General features: G+C 38.1%; 1 protein-coding gene and 1 long non-coding RNA gene across 23 annotated transcripts in view; one reads left to right on the forward strand and one right to left on the reverse strand.

The window, feature by feature from the left end:
• Positions 1-20,738, forward strand: part of LOC143684847 (uncharacterized) — a 380,663-nt gene that overhangs the window by 200,852 nt on the left and 159,073 nt on the right. The window lies entirely within an intron of this gene.
• LOC143684845 (uncharacterized) overlaps positions 1-20,738 on the reverse strand; it is a 63,772-nt gene that overhangs the window by 2,936 nt on the left and 40,098 nt on the right. For 4 of the 17 annotated variants that reach the window (XR_013176203.1, XR_013176202.1, XR_013176197.1 and 1 more), the window contains 2 exons: positions 15,040-15,114; positions 13,645-13,862 (listed from right to left, as the gene is read on the reverse strand). The exons of 5 other annotated variants lie outside the window; for them this stretch is intronic. Coding sequence is in view for 4 of the 12 variants with exons in the window: in XM_077162212.1 (XP_077018327.1) it covers positions 13,693-13,862 (170 nt within the window). In the remaining 8 variants the exon portion in view is untranslated. Of the gene's footprint in view, positions 1-13,644; positions 13,863-15,039; positions 15,115-19,773; positions 20,329-20,738 lie in introns of those variants that run through there. 8 more of the 17 variants (XR_013176205.1, XR_013176207.1, XM_077162213.1 and 5 more) reach the window with 3 other exon arrangements.

Raw genomic sequence — 20,738 nt, forward strand, 5'->3', positions numbered from 1 at the left:
CTAGCTGATGTTCTGGAGAGTCTGGCCCCTTCCAGGTTTCAGACTTATCTGGTCCAGGGACCCATTTGGAGGTCGTAGGTTTCTGGAAAGCTGCCCTACTGCATGGAACTTTTGTATAATCTTATATATTGCCCTAGGTGTTCTTTAGGATTGGCTGGAATGGTTTTAGTTGGGGTTTGACAAGTTATGATAGGTAGCAATGTTTAACTAAAATTTACATAAGAGCAACCTCCAGAGTAGACTCTCAACTCTATTTGAGCTCTCTCAGCCACTGATATGTTATTTGTTATACTTCTTTTCCTCCTTTTGGTCAGGATGCCATTGTTGATCCCACAGTGTCAGGGCCAGACTCATCCTCGGGAGCCATCTCCCACATTGCCAGGGAGACCATCACCCCTGGATGTCATGTCCCATGTAGGGGGGAAGACAATGATTTCACTTGCAGAGTTGGGCTTAGAGAGAGTGAGTCCACATTTGAGCAACAGAAGAGGTCCCCCAGAAGTAGCTAGTAGGCACACTTATAGGTAGGCTAAGCTTCTCTGCTATCTACATAAGCTTCACAAGAGTAAGTGTCAAGACCAAAGGCTTGGCCTATTGATTTGGGTGTCCCTAATGTTTGACACAGTATCAGGGGTTTCCCTGGTAGTAAAGTTTAATAGCTCCATATTTCTTCTCCCATCTCTCAAGGAACATTGCCAATTCTTTTTGATTATCTGCTTAATATATTCTGGGATATATCCAGGCATTACATTAAGCTATACAGGGTTAAAGGCCCTCATTTTTATCTGGGGTCCTTGTGATTTGCTTGTTTAAATGAGCTATCTAGACAGGTTGAGTTAGATTATGTGCTACAGAAAATTTAGGTTCTGGACAAAATAAACCTTTCTTTCTTTGGCCTCAAAGAGTAGGTGAGGTCCTAAAATACAGACAAGGTCTTCCTTACTCCTGTGTCCTGGATTACCTTAATCCTGACCTGATCTCCTTTGCTCTTACCTCTGAATATCAGGCTATACATATATAAAACAGCCTCTAAAAATACAGAAATAATTACCATTCCGGAAAAATGTGACTTTTACAAAGGCTTACAATTTAGGGCCCTGTTTTCTTAAAAGCATTTTCTAAAAGAGACCATACAGTAATTGCTCTTTTGCCTCACCAAATGTTCTAAAGGTTCATTCACAATGTTGCATACCTCACAGCTTTGTTCCTTTTTGTAGCAGCACAATATTCAATCATATGTATACACCATCATTCGCCAATCTACTTCTCAGTGAGTGCATCCTTCAGCCACCACCTTTAGCATGATCACAAAAGTGAAGTCATACAGTATCTGTCCTTTTGTGTGTGGCTTATTTCACTCAGTATTATGTCCTTAAGGCGCATCCATGTTGTCATGTGCTTCAGGACATCATTTCATCTTACTGCTGCATAATATTCCATTGTATGTATACAGCACATTTTGTTAATCCACTCCTCCGTTGATGGGCACTTGAATTGTTTCCATCTTCTGGCAATTGTGAATAATACTGCTATGAACATTGATGGACAGATGTCTGCTTGTGTCACTGCTTCCAGCTCTTCTAGGTATATACCGAGTAGTGCTATTGCCGGATCATAGAGCAACATGATATTTAGATTCCTAAGGAACTGCCAAACTGTTTTCTATAGTGGCTGTACCATTATACATTCCCACCAGCAGTGCATAAGTGTCCTAATTTCTCCACATCCTATCCAACATTTGTAGTTTTCTGTTTGTTTAACAACAGCCGTTCTTATAGGTGTGAGGTGGTATCTCATTGTAGTCTTGATCTGCATTTCCCTTATAGCCATTGAATATGAGCATCTCTTCCTGTGCTTTTGAGCCATCTGTATTTGCTCTTCAGAAAAATGCCTATTCATATCTTTAGACCATTTTATAATTGGGTTGTTTATTCTTTTGTTGTTGAGTTGTATGATTGATTTCTTTATATATACCGGATATCAAAACTTTGTCCAATGTATGATTTCCAAATATTTTTTCCCATTGAGTTGGCTGACTTTTCACCTTTTTGATAGTCTTTTGAGGTGCAGAGGCATTTGATTTAGAGGAGTTTCCTTTATCTATTTTTTCTTTTGTGGCTTGTGCTCTGGGTGTAAAGTTTAAGAAGCTACCTCCTACTCCTAGGTCTTGCGATGTATCCCTACATTTTCTTCTAGAAGCTTTATGGTACTAGACTTATATTTAGGTGCTTGATCCACTTTGGGTTAATTTTTGTATAGGGTGTGAGGTAAGGGTCCTCTTACATTCTTTTGGCTATTGATATCCAGTTCTCCCATTTCCATTTATTGAAAAGACTGTTTTGTTCCAATTCGGTGGATTGGGGGTCTTGTCAAAAATCAGTTGACCATAGGTTTGATGGTCTATTTCTGCACTCTTGATTTGATTCCATTGGCCAGTACGTCTATCTTTGTTCCAGTACTATGCTGTTTTGACCACTGTGGCTTTATAATGAGTTTTAAAATCAGGAAATGGTAATCCTCCCATTTCATTTTTCATTTTTAGGTTGCTTTTAACTATTTGGGGTCTCTTTCCCTTCCACTTGAATTTGGTAACTAGCTTTTCCAAGTCTTCAAAGTAGGTTGTTGGAATTTGGATTGGTACTGTGTTGAATCTGTACAACAATTTGGGTACAATTGGCATCTTAACTATATTTAACCTTCCTATCCATGAGTAGGGAATGCCTTTCCACCTATTTAGATCTTCTTTGATTTATTTTAGCAATGTTATGTAGTTTTCCATGTACAAGTCCTTTATGTCCCTAGTTAAGTTCATTCATAGGTACTTAATTATTTTAGTTGCTATTTTGAATGGATTTTTTTCCTTAATTGACTACTTAGTTAGGCCGTTGCTTGTGTATAGAAATGTTACTGAGTTTTGCACATTAATTTTACACCCCATCACCTTGCTGAATTCATTTATTAGCTCAAGTAACATTTTTTTGTAGATTTCTCTGGATTTTCCAAGTATAGTATCATGTCATTTGCAAATAATGAAAGTTTTACTTCTTCCTCTCCAATTTTGATGCCTTTTATTTCTTTGTCCCACCTGATTGTTCTAGCTAGAACTTTTAGCACAATGTTGAATAACAGTGGTGACAGAGGGCATTCTTTTCGCATTCCCAATCTTAGGGGGAAAGCTTTCAGTCTCTCTCCATTGAGGATGATGCTGGCTATGGGTTTTTCATATATGCCTTTTATCACATTGAGGAAGTTATATGTGATTTCTATCTTTTGAACATTGGAAAAGGATGTTGAACTTTGTTGCATGCTTTTTCAGCATCAATCGAGATGATCATGTGATTTTTCCCTTTCAATTTGTTAATGTGCTTTATTACATTATTTGTTTTTCTTGTGTTGAACCATCCTTGGATTCCTGGTATAAATACCTGTGCTGGTTTGAAATGATGTATGTACCCTAGAAAAGCCATCTTTTAATTCTAGTCCCATTTTGTATAGGCAGCTGTTTCTCTTAATCCCTATTCAGTACTGTATGTTTGAAACTGTAATTAGATCATCTCTCCAGAGATGTGATTTAATCAAGAGTGGTTGTTAAACTTGATTAGGTGGAGGCGTGTCTCCACCCATTTGGGTGGGTCTTGATTAGTTTACTGGAACCTATAAAAGAGGAAATATTTTGGAGAAACCTGGAGATTCTGAGAGAGCAGAGAATGACATAGCCACAAGAAGCAGAGAGTCTTCCAGCCAGCAAATGACCTTTGGAGATGAAGAAGGAAAACACCTTCCAGGGAACCTCATGAAACAGGAAGCCAAGAGAGAAAGCTAGCAGATGATACCATGTTCACCATGTGCCTTTCCAGATGAGAGAGAAGCCCTGACTGTGTTCACCATGTGCCTTCTCACTTGAGAGAGAAACCCTGACCTTCGTTGGCATTCTTGAACCAAGGTATCTTTCCCTGGATGTCTTTGATTGGACATTTCTATAGACTTGCTTTAATTGGGACATTTTCTCAGCCTTAGAACTGTAAACTAACAACTTATTAAATTCCCCTTTTTAAAAGCCATTTCATTTCTGGTGTATTGCATTCTGGCAACTAGCAAACTAGAACAACCTCCTTGGTCATGGTGTATAATTCTTTTAATGTGTTCTTGGATTCGATTTGCTAGGATTTTGTTGAGAATTTTGGTATCTACGTTCATTAGGGAAATTGGCCTATAGTTTTCCTTTCTTGTAGCCTCATTAGCTTTATAAAATGAGTTAAGTAGTGTTCTTTTTTCCTCAGATTTTGGGAAAAGTTTGAGCAGGATTGGTATTAGTTATTTTTGGAATGTTTAATAAAATTCCACTGTGAAGCCATCTGACCCTGGGCTTTTCTTGTGGGAAGATTTTTGATGACTGATTGAATTTCTTTACTTGTGATTGGTTTGTTGAGATCTTCTATTTTTTCCTGAGTCAGTGTAGCTTGCTTGTGTATTTTTAGGAATTTGTCCATTTCATCTCAATTGTCTAGTTTGTTGGCATATAGTTGTTCATAGTATCTCTTATGATTTCTTTTATTTCTTCAGGGTCTGTAGCAACAACCCCCCTCTCATTTCTGATTTTGTGAAATGCTAGTGGTCCATCAATTTTATTGATTTTCTCAAAAACCAACTTTTGGTTTTATTGATTCTTTCTATTGTTCTTTTGTTCTCCCATTCATTTAACTCCACTTTAGTCTTTTTTATTTTTCTTCTTTGGGGTTAGTTTGCTCTTTTTTTCTCTAGTTCCTCCAGGTAAGCAATTAAGTCCTTCATTTTTGCTCTTTCTTGTTTTTTGATATAAGCATTTAGGGCAATAAATTTTCCTCCCAGCACAACCTTTGCCACATCCCATAAGTTCTGATATGTTGTATTCTAGTTTTCACTCATCTCCAGATAGCTATTGATTTCTTTAGCAATTTCTTCTTTGACCCTCTGGTTGTTTAAGATTATATTTAATCTCCATATATTTGTGAAAGTTCTCATTCTTTGGTGATTGTTTCTTCCATTCCATTGTGATCAGAGAAGGTGTTTTGAGTAATTTCGATTTTAAAATGTATAAAGACTTGTTTTGTGCCCCAGCATATGATCTATCCTGGAGAATGTTTTGGGAACACCAAAAAAGAATGTATATCCTGGTGTTTTGGTGTGTAATGACCTATACATGTCTGTTAGGTCTACTTCATTTTTCCACTTGTTTAACTTCTCTGTTTCCCTGTTGATCTCTGTCTGGTTGTTCTATCAATAGAGGAGAGTGGTGTATTGAAGTCTCCTACCTTTATTGTTGAAACATCTGTCACACCCTCCAGTTTTGCCAATGTCTGTCTCATGTACTTTGGATATCCTTGATTGGGAGTGTAAACTCTTATTTATTCTTTTATTTATTTATTGAGCATAAACATTTATGATTGTTATTTCTTCTAGGTGAATTGTACCTTTAATTAATATAGAGTGTCCTTTTTTGTCTCTTATGATGTTTTTACATTTAAAGTCTATTTTGTCTGATATTAATATAACTACTCCTGCTTTCTTTGGGTTACAACTTGTGAGGAAAATCTTTTTCCATCCATTAACTTTCAATCTTTTTATATCCTTGTGTTTAAGATGGATCTCTTGTAAGCAGCATATATCTAGATTGTATTTCTTAATCCATTCTGCCAATCTGTATCTTTTAATTGGTAAGTTTAGTCCTTTAACATTCAAAATTATTACTGAAATGGCATTTCTTGAATCCACCATTTTATCCTCTGGATTTTGTTTGTTATCCTGTATATATTCTTTTCCCTCTATTTCTTTGTATCCTTTAAGTTACCCTTACTGGTACTCTTCAATTCTGTACCCTCCTCAGACATCCCTCTCCTGTCTTTTTTTCAACTGGCAGAATTCTCTTTTGTATTTCTTGTAGGGCCAGTCTCTTGTTGACAAATTATTTCAAGATTTGTTTGTCTGCAAAAATTTTAATCTCTCCCTCAGTTTTTTTAAAATTTATTTTATAGTATAACATATATGCAAAGCAAAGAAAGAAAAAAGCATTAGTTTTCAAAGCACCTTTCAACAGGTAGTTACAGGACAGATCCCAGAGTTTGTCATGGGATACCATAACATCATCTCAGATTTTTCCTTCTAGCTGCTCCAGAATATTGGAAGGTAGAGGGAATATATATATTTTTATCATCACTTTTTTCACATGTGAACAATAACATATATACAAAAAATCAATACATTTTAAAGCACAGCACAACAATTAGTTATAGAACAGATTTCAGAGGTTGACATGGGTTACAATTCCACAGTTTTAGGTTTTTACTTCTAGCTACTGTAAGATACTGGAGACTAAAAGGCATATCATTTTAATGATCCAGCATTCATATTCATTTTTTAAATCCTATCTTCACTGTATAACTCCATCATTGCCTTTGATCTTTCCATCCCTCTCTTTAGGAGTGTTTGGACTATGGCTATTCTAACTTTTTCATATTGGAAGGGTCTATCACTAATATGGGGTAGGGAGATGGAACTATCTGATGTTCTGGAGAGGCTGGGCCCTGAAACCTATAGGTTTCAGGACTTATCTGGTCCAGGGACCCATCTGGAGGTTTTAGGTTTCTGGAAAGTTACTCTAGTGCATGGAACCCTTGTGGAATCTTATATATTGCCCTAGGTGTTCTTTAGGATTGGCTGGAATGGTTTTAGTTGGGGTTTCGCAGGTTATGATAGGTAGCAAGGTCAACCTGAAGCTTGCGTAAGAGCAACCTCCAGAGTAGCCCTTCGACTCTATTGAACTCTCTCTGCCACTGATACTTTGTTAGTTACACTTATTTTCCCCCTTTTGGTCAGGATGCCATTGTTGATCCATGATGCCAGGGCCACATTCATCCTTGGGAGTCCTCTCCCACATCTCTCACCAGGGAGACGGTCACCTCTGGATGTCATGTCCCATGTAGGGGGAGGACAATGATTTCACTTGCAGAGTTTTTCCCTCAGTTTTGAAGGACAATTTGTCAGGGCACAGAGTTCTTGGCTAGAAGTCTTTCTCTTTCAGGATCTTAAATATATCATACCACTGCTTTTTCACCTCCATTGTGCCAGTTTAGCAGTCTGAACTTAGTCTTATGTGGTTTTCCTTCTGTGTAGTAGATTACTTTTCTCTTGCTACTTTCAGGATTTTCTCCTTCTCTTCTAACATTTGACAGACTGATTAGTATGTGTTTTGGGGAAGGCCTGTTTGGATTTATTCTATTTGGAGTTCATTAGTATTCTTCGATTTGCATATTCATGTGCTTTATAAGGGTTGAGAAGTTTTCCCCCATTTATATCCTCAACTAATCTTCCTAGCCCTTTACTCTTCTCTTCTTCTTCTGGGACACCAAAGATTTATATTTATGCATTTTGTTTTGTCCATTATTTCCCTGAGATCCATTCAATTTTTTCCATCTCTTTTGTCCTTTGTTGTTTTGAGTGTTCAAAATCAGTTGCCCTTTCCTCTACTTCTCTTATTCTTTCTTCTGCCTCTTCAAATCTGCTGTTTCATATCTCAAGTATATTTTTTATTTGGTCTACAGCATCTTTAATCTCTGTGGTATCTGCTATTTTTCTATTTATTCTTTCAAATTCCTCTTTATGATCTTCTAGTGTCTTCTTGATCTCCTTTATATCATTAACCATCCCATTTATTCTATTTAGTAGAGTTATATGAACATCTTTCATTAGTTGTTCCAAAGTCTGTGCCTCCTCTTATGTTTTAATTTGGTCATTAGTCTAGACTTTATCTGTCTGCATCTTGATATGCTTAGTGATCTTTTTTGTCTTGGAGGCATGTAAATATGATTGGTTTACTTTGTGAGTTGATTTCCCTCAGTAGTCTAAAGTTTTGTATTTGGGGAATGGATGTGTAGCAGGATGCAGGGCCTGGGGCAGGACACAACAGTGTGGGGTGATGTGTTGCAGCACAGGTATAGGCACAGGTTGGTGATGCTATGCTGGTACCTTTGAGCATGGGGTGTGTATCACAGGGTTGTAGAGGTGGGGTGTGGGAGCCATGGGTATGTGGTGTAGCTCAGGCAGACCTTGCAGCACAGGAGCAGGGTGAGGTGTGGGGGACACAGAGGTAGAGCATTTCTCATCCTGATCTCCCCATCTGTGTTCCCGAGGACTGTGGGCTTCCATTAGGAAAGGGGCACACTAGGCTGTCTGCACCAGCAGGACAGTCTCTGGTTCTCTGCATCTCAATTCTTCAGGTTTTGTAGCCAGGGCCTCCTTATGTTGTGGGCAGACTCTCCCGGATCACTTACATCCTGAATCACTGTCTGTCACCTTCCCATCCCCTCTCCAGCTGCTCCTTGGAGCAAGGGTGAACCCAATCTATCCTATTCCGCCATCTTCCCAGAACCCTCTATTCTGCCATTTTCTCGGAACCCTGGGTTCAGCCCTTTTGCAATATTTTGTGCTGTCTGACTCAAAAAACCTCAGAGTTTTTGCTTTGTTTTGTTTTTTTCCCGTCAGCCCCACTCACTCTCTGCCAGGGCAAAAACTCCTAGTACCTTTAAGGCTTATTCCAGGTTTATCTGAGCTGGGGGCCTATTTTCAGTGGTCAGAATTTGTTAATTAATTCTGAAAGTGGAGCTTGGCTGAGCTAAACCCTTGCTGCTAATAAAGTCTGTTTCCTTTCCCCTTGGAGAACCAGGCTGCCCTGCCTGTGGGAAAGGTGCACCAGCCTCCATGGCTTGGGTGACTTATAGTTATGTGGGTCTCAGCTTGTCCAGCTCTTTCAGACTGGTGTACGTTGTGTGTCCAGCCACTGTTGTAGCCCCAGCAGCTGTTCTGTACTGTTCCTGGCCATTTAGTAGTTTCTCTGGAGGACGAACTAAATTCCACACCTCACTAAGCCACCGTCTTGCCCCCATCAGGCTTTAAATCTTTTACCATTATGATATATACTTCTTTATATCCGCTGAAGATTCTTGCTTTAAAACCTATTTTTTTTAGGTTTGAAATTAATACTGATACACCACCTTTCTTTTGCTCACTGTTTACATCCTCATCTTTCAAAATTTGATTACTATTATATTCATGTATGCCACATCTTTAAAAATATAGTCTGGCATACTTTGTAATTTATTTATGATATTTAGCCCACATAATTGAAATGCAATCACAGATATATTTGGATTTAAATCTACTATGTTACTCTTTGTTTTCTGTTTAAGCCACTTATTCTGCTTCTTTTTTTCTCTCTCCCTCTCTTTTTGCCTTCTTCTTCTACTCCTTCTCCTTCTCATCTTCCTCTTCCTCCATTTACTTCTATGAATCAAATATTTTTAACTTAATTTTTCAATTTATTAACATGTCACTCATACAGTCCTTTTTTTCTTTTGATTACTACTTAAAGACTATTTAAATTATCAGCATATAGTAAAAATTAATACTTTCATCACTTTCCAGACAATGTAAAAACCTTAAAATATTTTGACTGTTGTTCACTCTCTCCCATTTTTTGGGCTATTGTGGTCATGCATTTTCATTTTCTATATAATTTAAATCCATAAAACATTAATCTCTTTGTCATATAGACAATATTTTGTTTAGGATTTGTCCATAATTTACCCTTTCATTGCTTTTAACTCCTTCCTAAATTTCCAAGTTCTCACCTGGGATCATTTTTCTTTTGCCTGAATTGACATTCATATTTCTTTCAGAGGAGTTCTGTTGTTAGAAAAACTTTCTCAACTGTTTTGCTTTTGTTTTTAAATAACTTTTTGCTGTATATTGAACTCCAAATAGGTTTTGCAAATCCATTTAGTGCTAACATTCCATTTTCTTCTAGCTTATATCATTTCTGTTGAAAAGTTAGCTTTTAGTTTTATCATTGATTATTTGAGTGTAATATATCAAAATGTTTTGATTACTTTAAAGATTTTCCTTTTGTCTTTGACTTTCAGCAGTTCAGCCATGATATACCTATGTGCAATGTGTGTGTGTGTGTGTGAATGCATCAACTTGGGGGTGTGCAGAAGTTCTTGTATCTATCTTTCTCTCTGTCTAAACATATATATATATATTTTTAAATCTTTGTGTGCATTTTAATATCTTCGGGATATATTCCTAAAAGTGATGGTGTGAATAAAACATAAGAAAATTTTTGAAGGCTATTGATAAATGTGACAGAATCTCTAAATTGCTTTTTGGAAATTTTCTACCAATGAACACTTCCATTAGAATGGGTGCAATGATTAAATTCATGTGTTAGCTTGGCTGTATTATGGTCAGTTGTTTGGTAACACAAGCACTAGCCTGATTGTTAATGTGAAGGTATTTCACAGACCTAAATCATTAGTCAGTTGACTACATCTAGAGCTGATTTCATCCGCAATCCGTAAAGGAGCTTGCCTTGAGCAATGAGAGACGTCTCATCCAATCAGTCGAGGGTCTTAAGAGAGAACTGATGATTTCAACAGTCAGAAATAAAAATTCCTGCCTCTACTTTAAACAGGGTGCTTCTCCTGGTGAATTCGCCCAAACCTTCATCAGTATCCCCAACTTGTAGCCTGTCCTACAGAATTCAGACTCTCTAATTCCCACAGTTGTGTGAGCCAATTCCTATGTCTCACAATATGTATTGTGTGTTTGTGTGTGTGTTTCTGTTTCTCTGGAGAACCTTGACTAGTATAGATTTGGGTAATTAGGATAGTGCTTGAGAAACAGAATTTTAATGATGAAATTTCTGAATTGTTTCAGGGATTTTAGGAATTGGTTCTTTAAATTGATTAGATTAAAGCCACTTTGACTCTATTTCCAGTGATCAAGATGACACTGTAGGGAATGGTATGGAGAACTGGCAATGAAAATATGCAAAATATCACCATAGGATACTGCTACTAAAATGCTTAAAAGAGGCATGTCTCTGGGTGTATTTGGTACCTTAACAGAGATTTGAGGAGTTAAAAAGTAAAGTATCTTGCATACAACTATTAAAGAAAGGCTCAAGGCTTCAAATTATTAGCTTAAGTGCCTCATGAAGGTCATGAAGATTTCTATTTATCCTGAAATATATTCTTATTTCTTGAAGCTACAAACTCAAGATTTCTGAAAAACAGAACCAGCGTTTCATTGTGCAAGTGGCTAAATTACAGCATAAATTGATTTATAAGCATCACATGATGTCTGCTGTTAAAACAAGGTCATTGACTGGGAAGGAATGGAATCATGAAAATTGGAATGGGACATATGGGCTGATAGCAATAATGGTGGGGACATTGAAATCCTAGATTATGCTGAGTCTTCTTTGCCAGAAAATCTTGAAATGGTCTGCCCTGAGGAATAAGAGCTCTCCTGTCTCCACCTGAAGTGATTAATCTTGCTATTCCTGACAAACGTGTAACTATCTCCCTTGAGGAAACATCCCTCATACCTCCATCTGAAGAGTTTAATCCTTTTCACCAGATGAAACTGCAATGGAATGCCCTGAGATACTCGGCTTTGAAGACATTGCTAATTTTTCTCATGACACATACACACCATCCCTGACTTCTTCCAGACCTATAACTAGACAGAAGTCCCAATGGGTCCCCAAAAGTGAGGTTCAAAATGGGCCCCCAAAAGTGAGGCTCAAAATGTGACCTATGAGAAGGTATGATATACTCCAAAAGAACTGTATGAGTTGTCCAATTTATATAGACAGAAATCAGGGGATATGTGTGGGAATGGATATTGAGAGTGTGGGATAATAGTAGAAGGAACAAAAGTTGGATCAGGCTTAGTTTATTGATATGGACCCACTAAACAGGGGTTTGTATTCAACGTTGTAGTTCAAGGGGTTAGAAAAGGCTCTAATAGTTTGTTCAGGTAGTTGGCTGAAGTACAGATGAAAAGGTGGCCTACATTGCCTGAAATCAAAATGCCAGAACTGCCCTGGTTCAATGGTACAATGTAGATGTGGGGATCCAAAGGCTTAAGGAAATTTGAATGTTAGAGTGCATGTACCATGGAAGACCTGCTCACCCATCCCAGGAATGTCCAGAGGACACACCTTTCACCAGTACTGTGAAGAATAAATTTATGAGACTAATTCCACCATCCCTAAAGATATTTATGGTCACATTACTCTGTAGGTCAGATATTATTATGGGAACTGCTGTCACTGAGCTTGCATTCTTAAACACGATGGTGATGATAGGATCTTAGATTGGCAGAAGCTGAGTGGCAGACCTTAATCACCAAAGGGAAGGCAGATATGGCTTCCATAATGGACAGCAGAGGCAAACAGTAATCAGAACAGTCTGGTGGCAGAGACCTATAGCATTGGCTAGTTGGTCGTGGGTATCTAGAAGTGAAATAGATGAGCAGTCTACTAAATTCTTACATGATCTATATAAGACTCTTGTGAGTCTTAGGTCATGTAAACATAAGTCTAACTTGAATCACTAAAATCAAGAGTCTCTGGCCCCTCAATCACTTCCCAGAGTTGAGATATTTTACAGACCCAGAACACTGAATTGAAAGATTGGTTCCCCTTGAGAAAGGACTGTCCTGCATTGCCAAGAAATTCATACAGTCCATCTTCCTTCTAGTTTTCCTTAAAGGGACCTAAAGCCTTTTACAAGTGTGACTGTGCATTGAGAAAAGGTAATGAGACATCTTAGGGATTATTAGACACTGGCTCTGCATAGACATTAATTACAGGAGATCCAAAATGTCACTGTGGTCCAGGGGTGTGGCACATTTGGAGATATCCCTTCTAAGGTGAAGGATAAGCTATTATATATGGCCCCTCCTACAACCAAAAGAAAAGGCAGTCTACTTGACCTCTTTGGGTTTTGGAGGCAGCGCATTCCTCATTTGCATGGATACACTCCCTCAGCAAATGGAAATAGTGGATATAAGATTGGTCCTCGAACAGACCCTGAAGGCCCAAGTAATTATATGAAGAAGTGACCCAAATGCTGATGGCCCCCACTCCTGCCACATTACTTTATCAGCCCACATCTATGGCCTCTTGGGGAGTTCCCTCCAATAAGCTGACTGAGGAAGATAAAACTTGGGTCTGGTTTACAGACTATCTTGCACAATATACTGGTACCACCCAAAAGGGGACAACTGTAGCACGAAAACTCCTTTCTGGGACATCCCTAAAGGATAGTGGTGAAGGAAATTCCTGTTAGTGGGCAGAACTTCAAGCAGTGCATCAGACTGGTTGTTCATTTTGCTTGTAATTAGAATGCCTGGATGTGTGTTCGTATACTTATTCATAAGCTGTGACCGACTGTTTGGCTGGATGGCCAGGCACTTGAAAGGAGCATAACTGGAAAATTTGTGACAAAGAGGTCCGGGGGAGAGGTATGTGGATAGACCTTTCTAAATGGGTAAAAAACATGGAGATGGTTTTACCCCATGTGAATGGACACCAGCAAGTGACTTCTGCAGAGGAAGATTATAATAATCAAGTAGACTGAATGACTGGTTCCATGTATAACAGCTAGCCTCTTTCTGCAGCAAACAAAACATTGGAATGGTCACATACAAATAGGATTCACTGGTCTTCAATGTTTCCCATCATCCTAAAGCAGCTGGATTGACCGAATGGTGGAACAGCCTTTTGAAGACTCAGTTGTGGTGCCAACTGGGTGACAATACCTTGCAGAGTTGGGATGATGTTCTCCAGGAGGCTGAATATGCTCTAAATCACTGTGCGTTCTCTGGTGCTGTTTTTCCCATAGCCAGGAGTTCTGGGTCCAGGAATAAAGGGCTGAAAATGGGAGTGGCACCATTCACTATTTCCACTAGCGATTCAGTAGAGAAGTTACGCTCTGCTGGTCTAAAGGATCTCAGTTCCGGAAGGAGGAGTGCTTTTACTAGGAGACACAATAATGATTACACTTCAGTGGAAGTTAAGATACTGCTCAGACACTTAGGGGTCCTCACACCTCTGAATCAACAGGTAAAGAAAGGAATTACTGCACTGACTGAGGTGATTAATCCTGATTACCAAGTGATATAGGATTTGTTGGAGATTGAATCATGTCCCCATAAAAGGCATGTTCAAATTTCAATCCGTGGTCCTAGGAGTGTTAACCCACTTGTAAATAGGTCCTTTGAATACATTATTTGCTAAGATGTGCCCAAAATGAATGAGAGTAGACTTTAATAAAATTTTGATAAGAAAAGTAAATTGGAGATGAAAAGAGAAACCATGGAAGAAACGAGGAGCTGGAAGTCAATAGAATCCAGAAGAGAAAGAAGACTTGTGCATTCCAGGTGACAGAAGAGTCAAGGAACCTGAAGGATTGCTGGCCAGCCAGAGGATACCAGTCCCAAGAGGAAACAAGCCTTTTGGCCTCCGAAACCTAAACCATAAGCCAAAAAATGTTGCTAAGCCAACCCACGGGATGGTATTTAGTTTAGCAAACAGGAAACTGAAACACAATGGAGGTAAAGAAGAGCTGGCCTGGAATACAGGAGATCCCTTGGGGCATCACTTCACTACCATATCCTATGATTAAAGCTAATGGAAAATTGCAATAGCACAATCCAGGCAACACTTCTAGTGGCCCAGACCCTTCAGGAATTAAGGTTTGGGTCACCCCATCAGGCAAACAATCAAAAGCAGTTGAGGTGCTTGCTGAGGGTAAAGGGGATATAAAATGGATCATTGAAGAAGGTGGTTATAAATATGAGCTATATCCACTGACCATAAGGCAGAAATGAGGATTATAATAGTTATGTATATTTCTTCCTCACTTTGTCTATGAATATGTTTATATATGTACATAAAGCATATATGTTTATTTTCTTTCCTATCTTTATCCCCTTATCATGTAACTTAACTCTTATTAACTTGTCATAGTATTTAAGTTATAAGATATCAATTTGAGAGTGAATATTGGCAGGGTGCCAGGCAGTTAAGTGGTAGAATTCTCGCCTGCCCTGTGGAAGATCAGGGTTTGATTCCCAGACCATGCACTTCCCAAAGAAACAAACAAACAAAAAACAAAAATGCAACAAATGGTGCTGCAATAACAGAATACTCACACAGAAAAAGAATGAAATGTGACTCACACCATACAGCATACAAAAAAAAGTGACATCAACGGAATTGTGTCCTACCTGTGGGGAGATGGTTAGTATGTTTCAAGTTGTACTCAAGACAGGCAAAAGTATAATTGTTATTGTTTGTTACTGTTTTTATTTAGAGATTGACTATGGTTTAGGAGATGTGTATGAGTGTCAAGTTGACAAGGGGTGGACGGCGATGGTTAAGTTAATGTGTCAACTTGGCTAGGCTATGATGTCCAGTTGTTTGTTCAAAAATGCGTCTTCCTGGATTTAAATCATTAGTCAGTTGATTGCATTTATGGCTGATTACATCTACAATCAACAAATGATATTGCCTTCAGCAATGAGAAAAGTCTCATCAAATCAGTGTAAGGCCTTATAGGAAGAACTGATGATACCAGGAGTCAGAGATAAATTTCTGTCTCTATTTCAGCCAGACATCCTCTGGGGAATTCATTGAAACCTTCATCATAGTTCTCAACTTGCAACCTGCCTTATGGAATTTCAGCTTGCCAGTCTCCATAGTCATTTGAACCAATTCCTATAATAAATGCTATTCTATGTATATAATATATATATACAATCTTATTTTATATATATAATAGATATATATAATCTTAAAATATTATTATATTTTATTATCAATATATAAAAATATTATTATACATATATAATCTTATTATATATATCCTGTTGGTTAGGAGAAGGGAAGATAAGACATACATAGCCTTTTGGCTTTCTCTGCTGGAGAACCCTGACTAATAAAATTGGTTTCATTTTCAAGCTTTTCCCATAATTAACAAGATAAACTCCTTGGGAAGAGACAGTGATGACTGCTGGCTGTTCAATGTCAGTGACAGTTTCTATCTCCTACCCTTACCCCTCTCTAATCTCCCATCTCACATACACAAATGATGATGAGAGCTCAGGCAAGATAATGATACTGGGCATGACTTGTGAAAATTGTAGGCACAGGATGGCTAGCTGACTTCTGGTATGGTAATAACTATATTGGCATTACTATTTCTATTCCTATTTGCTTTTGGCACAAAATGTTGGAAATGCTGAGGCTGTTTACCACTGCCAACATGTTCCAGTAATGATCACTGCAAAAGTGCCAGCTGTAGCTACATGGGAAAGGATTTTTTTCTGATTTTCCTGTTTTTAGGGAAAGAAAGAAGAAAAATAACTAAATAAATGTGAATTGGAAGGCAATTACTTAGAAGTCCTTCCTTCTCTGGTTCCATCCCTTCTACCCAAAGCTCCTGTGCTATACTTGCCGAGAATAAAATTCCCTCATTTGCTCTCTAAACAGGTTCTGCTGCTTGAACTGAGGATTATGTCCTCATTACATTCAGAAATGATATGGGTCGCATCATTACATTCAGAAATGGTGTGGGTTGCATCATTACATTCATATGAAACTAGGAGAGAAGTGTCATCTCCCCTTCTCCTAAGCCTCTCTGTTTGCATGCAATCTTTAAAATTTTTGAAAGGTTTGCAGGGAGAATCTCGTGATTCACACAGTCTCCATTCAGTTTCCTTTGATCTCTGGAAGCGGCACCAATCAAGACCATACTGTGGGAACACAAACACTCTCTAGAATTAATAGCCAGAATCAAACTCAGCTAGCGTCAAGGCAAGTCCTATGTGGGGTGTTCTGGGAATGGGACGGGGGAGGTTAATTGTACTTCACAATTCCCAAGGCCACCTGTCCACAGTGTTCACATTTATTTCAGCTGCGGCCCTGTCAGGTTGATTACATTGTTGAAACCTAGAGTCTGCACAGGTTTCTGGAGCAGCTCAGAAGCTTAGTTCTCTGGAAGTATTAATAACCTGGAATCGGAGATACAAGAGAGTTTCAGGCTTCAGTCCTCCACCATGAGCCTCCCGCCAATGTCTGTTTTTTTTGGAAACTGGCAAACAAGATGTTTGCTCATGCCATTTCTTCTTTAATAATAAATACTTCTGCTCATTGAGGGCTTTTTTTTTGTGCCAGTGAGCTTACGTAAATGATGTTCAATTCTCATAACCTTGCTAGAAAGCTATTTTGTTTTCCATTTTCAAGGTGAGAAATTTATGCTCAGATCATTTAAGGAATTTCCTAAAGCCACACAGCTAAAGCAAACAGAGCCAAGATTTGATTGAAGATTGCCCTGACACCAGAAGCTGGGCTCTTCTCCCAGGACACACTTTCCCACAATCATCATTAGCCGCCTTATGGGACAGGTGGGCACGTCTTGTTCTATATTGGTGTCAACGTGATAGAAAGAAGTGAAGAGAGTAGTGGTGCAGGCATGGAGAATGGCGGGTAAATATATTCTCCCTGGATAAGAGTATCAGGATTTCATATTTACTGGAGATTTTAACATGAAGAAAGCTCATAATATCTAAAACCAACTATTACAACTTCACAGGAAAGATTGAAATGTTTTGTTCCCCAGTGGCTTAAGTGCTTTAACTTTTCTCTCTCCTTCTCTCATCCCACACTGGGAAGGATCTAGGATACTCCTAAGCCTGTGCAAACACATCATGTCTCTCCTTCCCTTACAGATGGTCTTAGTTTCCTGGATATTATGACAAATGGCACACAATGATTTGGCTTAACAACAAGAATCTATTGATTCATGGTTTCAAAGGCCTGAAGTCCAAATCAAGGCATTGGCTAGAAGGTTTATTTCCTTCCATGGTCAGCAGCATTCTGGTTGGCTAGCAATCCTTGGGTTCCTTGGTTTTCCTATCACAGGGTGATATCCTCTCCTTTCTCTTCTGGATTCTATTGACTTCCAGCCTCTCGCTCCTCCCTATAGATATTCCCTGTGGCCATTCTGTAAGGTCTTCAGTAATTGCATGAAAATCTATCATCATGCAGTTGGCCACAGTTTAGCAAAAAATAGCATCTTCAAAAAGTCCTGTTTATAATACCTTCACACCCGCAGGAATAGATTAAGATTAAAAACATTTTTTTTTCTGGGGTTCAAAAATTCAACCCATTACACAGACCTTGAACTATTTCCCATCATCTTAGATATGAATTCCAAATTCTTTCATGTAGCAAATTAAATTCTTACTTCTGCAGCTTTATCTCTCACCACTTCCCCATTAACTTCCTTATCCTCTCTTATTCTACACATTCTGGATTATTTGGAGGTCCTTGAGCAAACCCTCCCCCTGTTTCTCTAAGGCATTGCAGACACTGCTGATTCTAACAGGAATGCTCTCCCACTCCCATGCTCACTCCCACTTCCATCTTCCCAGGCAACATAACGCACCTCCTCTCAGAGGTCTTTCCTAATTGAACAGTCAGCATCTTCCCACATCAGCCCACACTAAGTGTTCTTCTGTTCTCACAGCATTCAGTACTGACCACTATCAGCACACAGCCTGCTGAGATGTGATTTGGTTTACTTGAATTCTTTCTGACTAGACTGTGGACTTCTTGGGATCATGTCTTTTCATTTCTCTGTCTCCAGTGACACATATTAAGAAGTTAATACTGAATATAATCATCGAGTTAGATTCTCAGGTAATTTCTAGAGTCTTACCTTTTACCTCAGAGAGGACTACCACTTTCTCTACAAAAGGATAATTACTTTTGAATCAACAGGGTATTTGTTCAAGTTGAATATCAACTTCAAGTACTGAACTTCTGTTACAAGATCCTCTTTGAGTTCTATGATTTCAGTATAAATAGAAATACCGTTTATCTAAAAAATGGGGGGACTTAAATAGAAAATATTGCAAGCTAAAATTTTTAAAAGAAGAATTTGCTCCAAATACTCTGAAATATGTATTGTGTCCCAAATAGATCATATGCAGCAGCTTATAACATAAACTAAAAATGTTAGTCTGTATACTAGGATTTACTTTGATACCAGGTACAAGGAGCTGGGTGAATGTCTTCCAGAGGAGATAAACAACGAAAGTTAAATATCTGCTTAAAATATTTCTTCATATAATACAAAAATTTAAAATAATATGGTACAATTTGGCTTCAAATGTTTTCTTTCTCTAAATTTATGGCTACTTGGTATTGGGAAAGGGTTTTTATTTTCTCTCTCTAAATTTATGGCTACGTGGTATTAGGAAAGGGTTTTGTTTTATCAACTCTATTCTCGTTGGTCTTAATAAAAACCGTTGTTTGAGCCTGAAATTAGCACATAAATAATTCAAAATGCCATATTCATGGAAATGATCCTGTTTTCTGTCATAGGTTTAGCTTACGTGATTTAAAAAAAACATAGGTGTCCGGCGGGCCACAGTGGCTCAGCAGGCAGAGTTCTTGCCTGCCATGCCAGAGACCCGGGTTTGGTTACCGGTGCCTGGCCATGTGAAAAAGCAAAACAAAACATAGGCGTCGCTGCATTATTTCATAATAATTATCAAACAGATGTGGTTGAACCGCAGAACTGGAAGAGAGGAAGCCTGGGATTTAAGTGCGTACCTTACCACAGACTTTGCAGTCTACAAGTTGAATGTAGTTAGACATCCAGAGTAATAATAATGTCAGGAACAGAATGACGTCACTTAATTCTCTCACATAATTCACGGTATATTTTTTCTGAGGACTACTTTAAGGAATCTCTCTTTTAAGACGAAGCAGCATAAATTCTTAATGCAGTAAGGAGTGAAGAGTATTGTACACACATTTTTCATATTCAGAATAAATTTTTAATATTGACAGACTAAACCAAATATATGGAGAGTTTGTACAATTATTTCTCATTTAAGGGCTAAATACAAAACAAAACAAAAACAGAAGGCAGAGTTGTTCAGTGTGGTCAAAGAATGAGCAACATTTACCCAGGTTCAAGAATTTGTTTCTAAATGGCTTAAACAGTATTTCTTGAGCTTTTTAAAAACACCACTAGCTCACGAACCACAAAATTCTATGGAGCTTAACTTTTTTGCAGTTTGAATTACAAGTTCAAGCTCGTGTTGTTTGTTCCCAAATATAACAATATATTATTAGACGTGCTTTTTCAAACAGCACAGTATCCTCATCTTCCTACCTTGAAAATCACATCAACTTTTCTGTACACAGAAATTAATCCACCACTTAACCAACAATAAGACTTCAAAAGATATGTTTTATATGAGAAATGCTATCATGAGATCAGTTTCCATCCAAAATCATTATGCAGTGGTGGGAGTATTTCCTCCCTCCTTGAAAAGGTTTATCATTGTAGGGGAATCCCAGCATGTAGGAGGGGTTCAATGGAGTGACCAGCTTCAGGTAGAACTCATGACACGTAAGTCCACTTTCTTAAAGGAAACAGTGAAATTATTGACTTGTTGTGCAAGTATAATCTCAGCTTTTCCTTGAATTTCAATAATTAATACTTTATATCTATAAATGCTTATTTCAAGTCTTGAGTCCCTTCACTTCTAAATATCATAAAACCATCTATTTTTCTTTTCAATAAAATCTTTTTAAAAACCTTCGTGTTTATTCTTGAATCTGGTTGCACAATGAAACCTCACTAAGCTTACCTTAGATAACTAAGAATCCGAATAAAACCTTGAAAATTTGAAAAGATGAATACTGCAGCATTTTCCTCCTTGAGGACTTTTAATTTGATAACCTGTTTGTGTTTCATTAGGTGAGCAATGTAATTGGAGACCCATGGTTACTACAGAAATTAGCAAATTTAAGAAATCAGGAATTTCCCTGA

The sequence above is a fragment of the Tamandua tetradactyla genome, chromosome 5 (assembly GCF_023851605.1).
Source record: "Tamandua tetradactyla isolate mTamTet1 chromosome 5, mTamTet1.pri, whole genome shotgun sequence".
Lineage (NCBI taxonomy): Eukaryota > Metazoa > Chordata > Mammalia > Pilosa > Myrmecophagidae > Tamandua > Tamandua tetradactyla.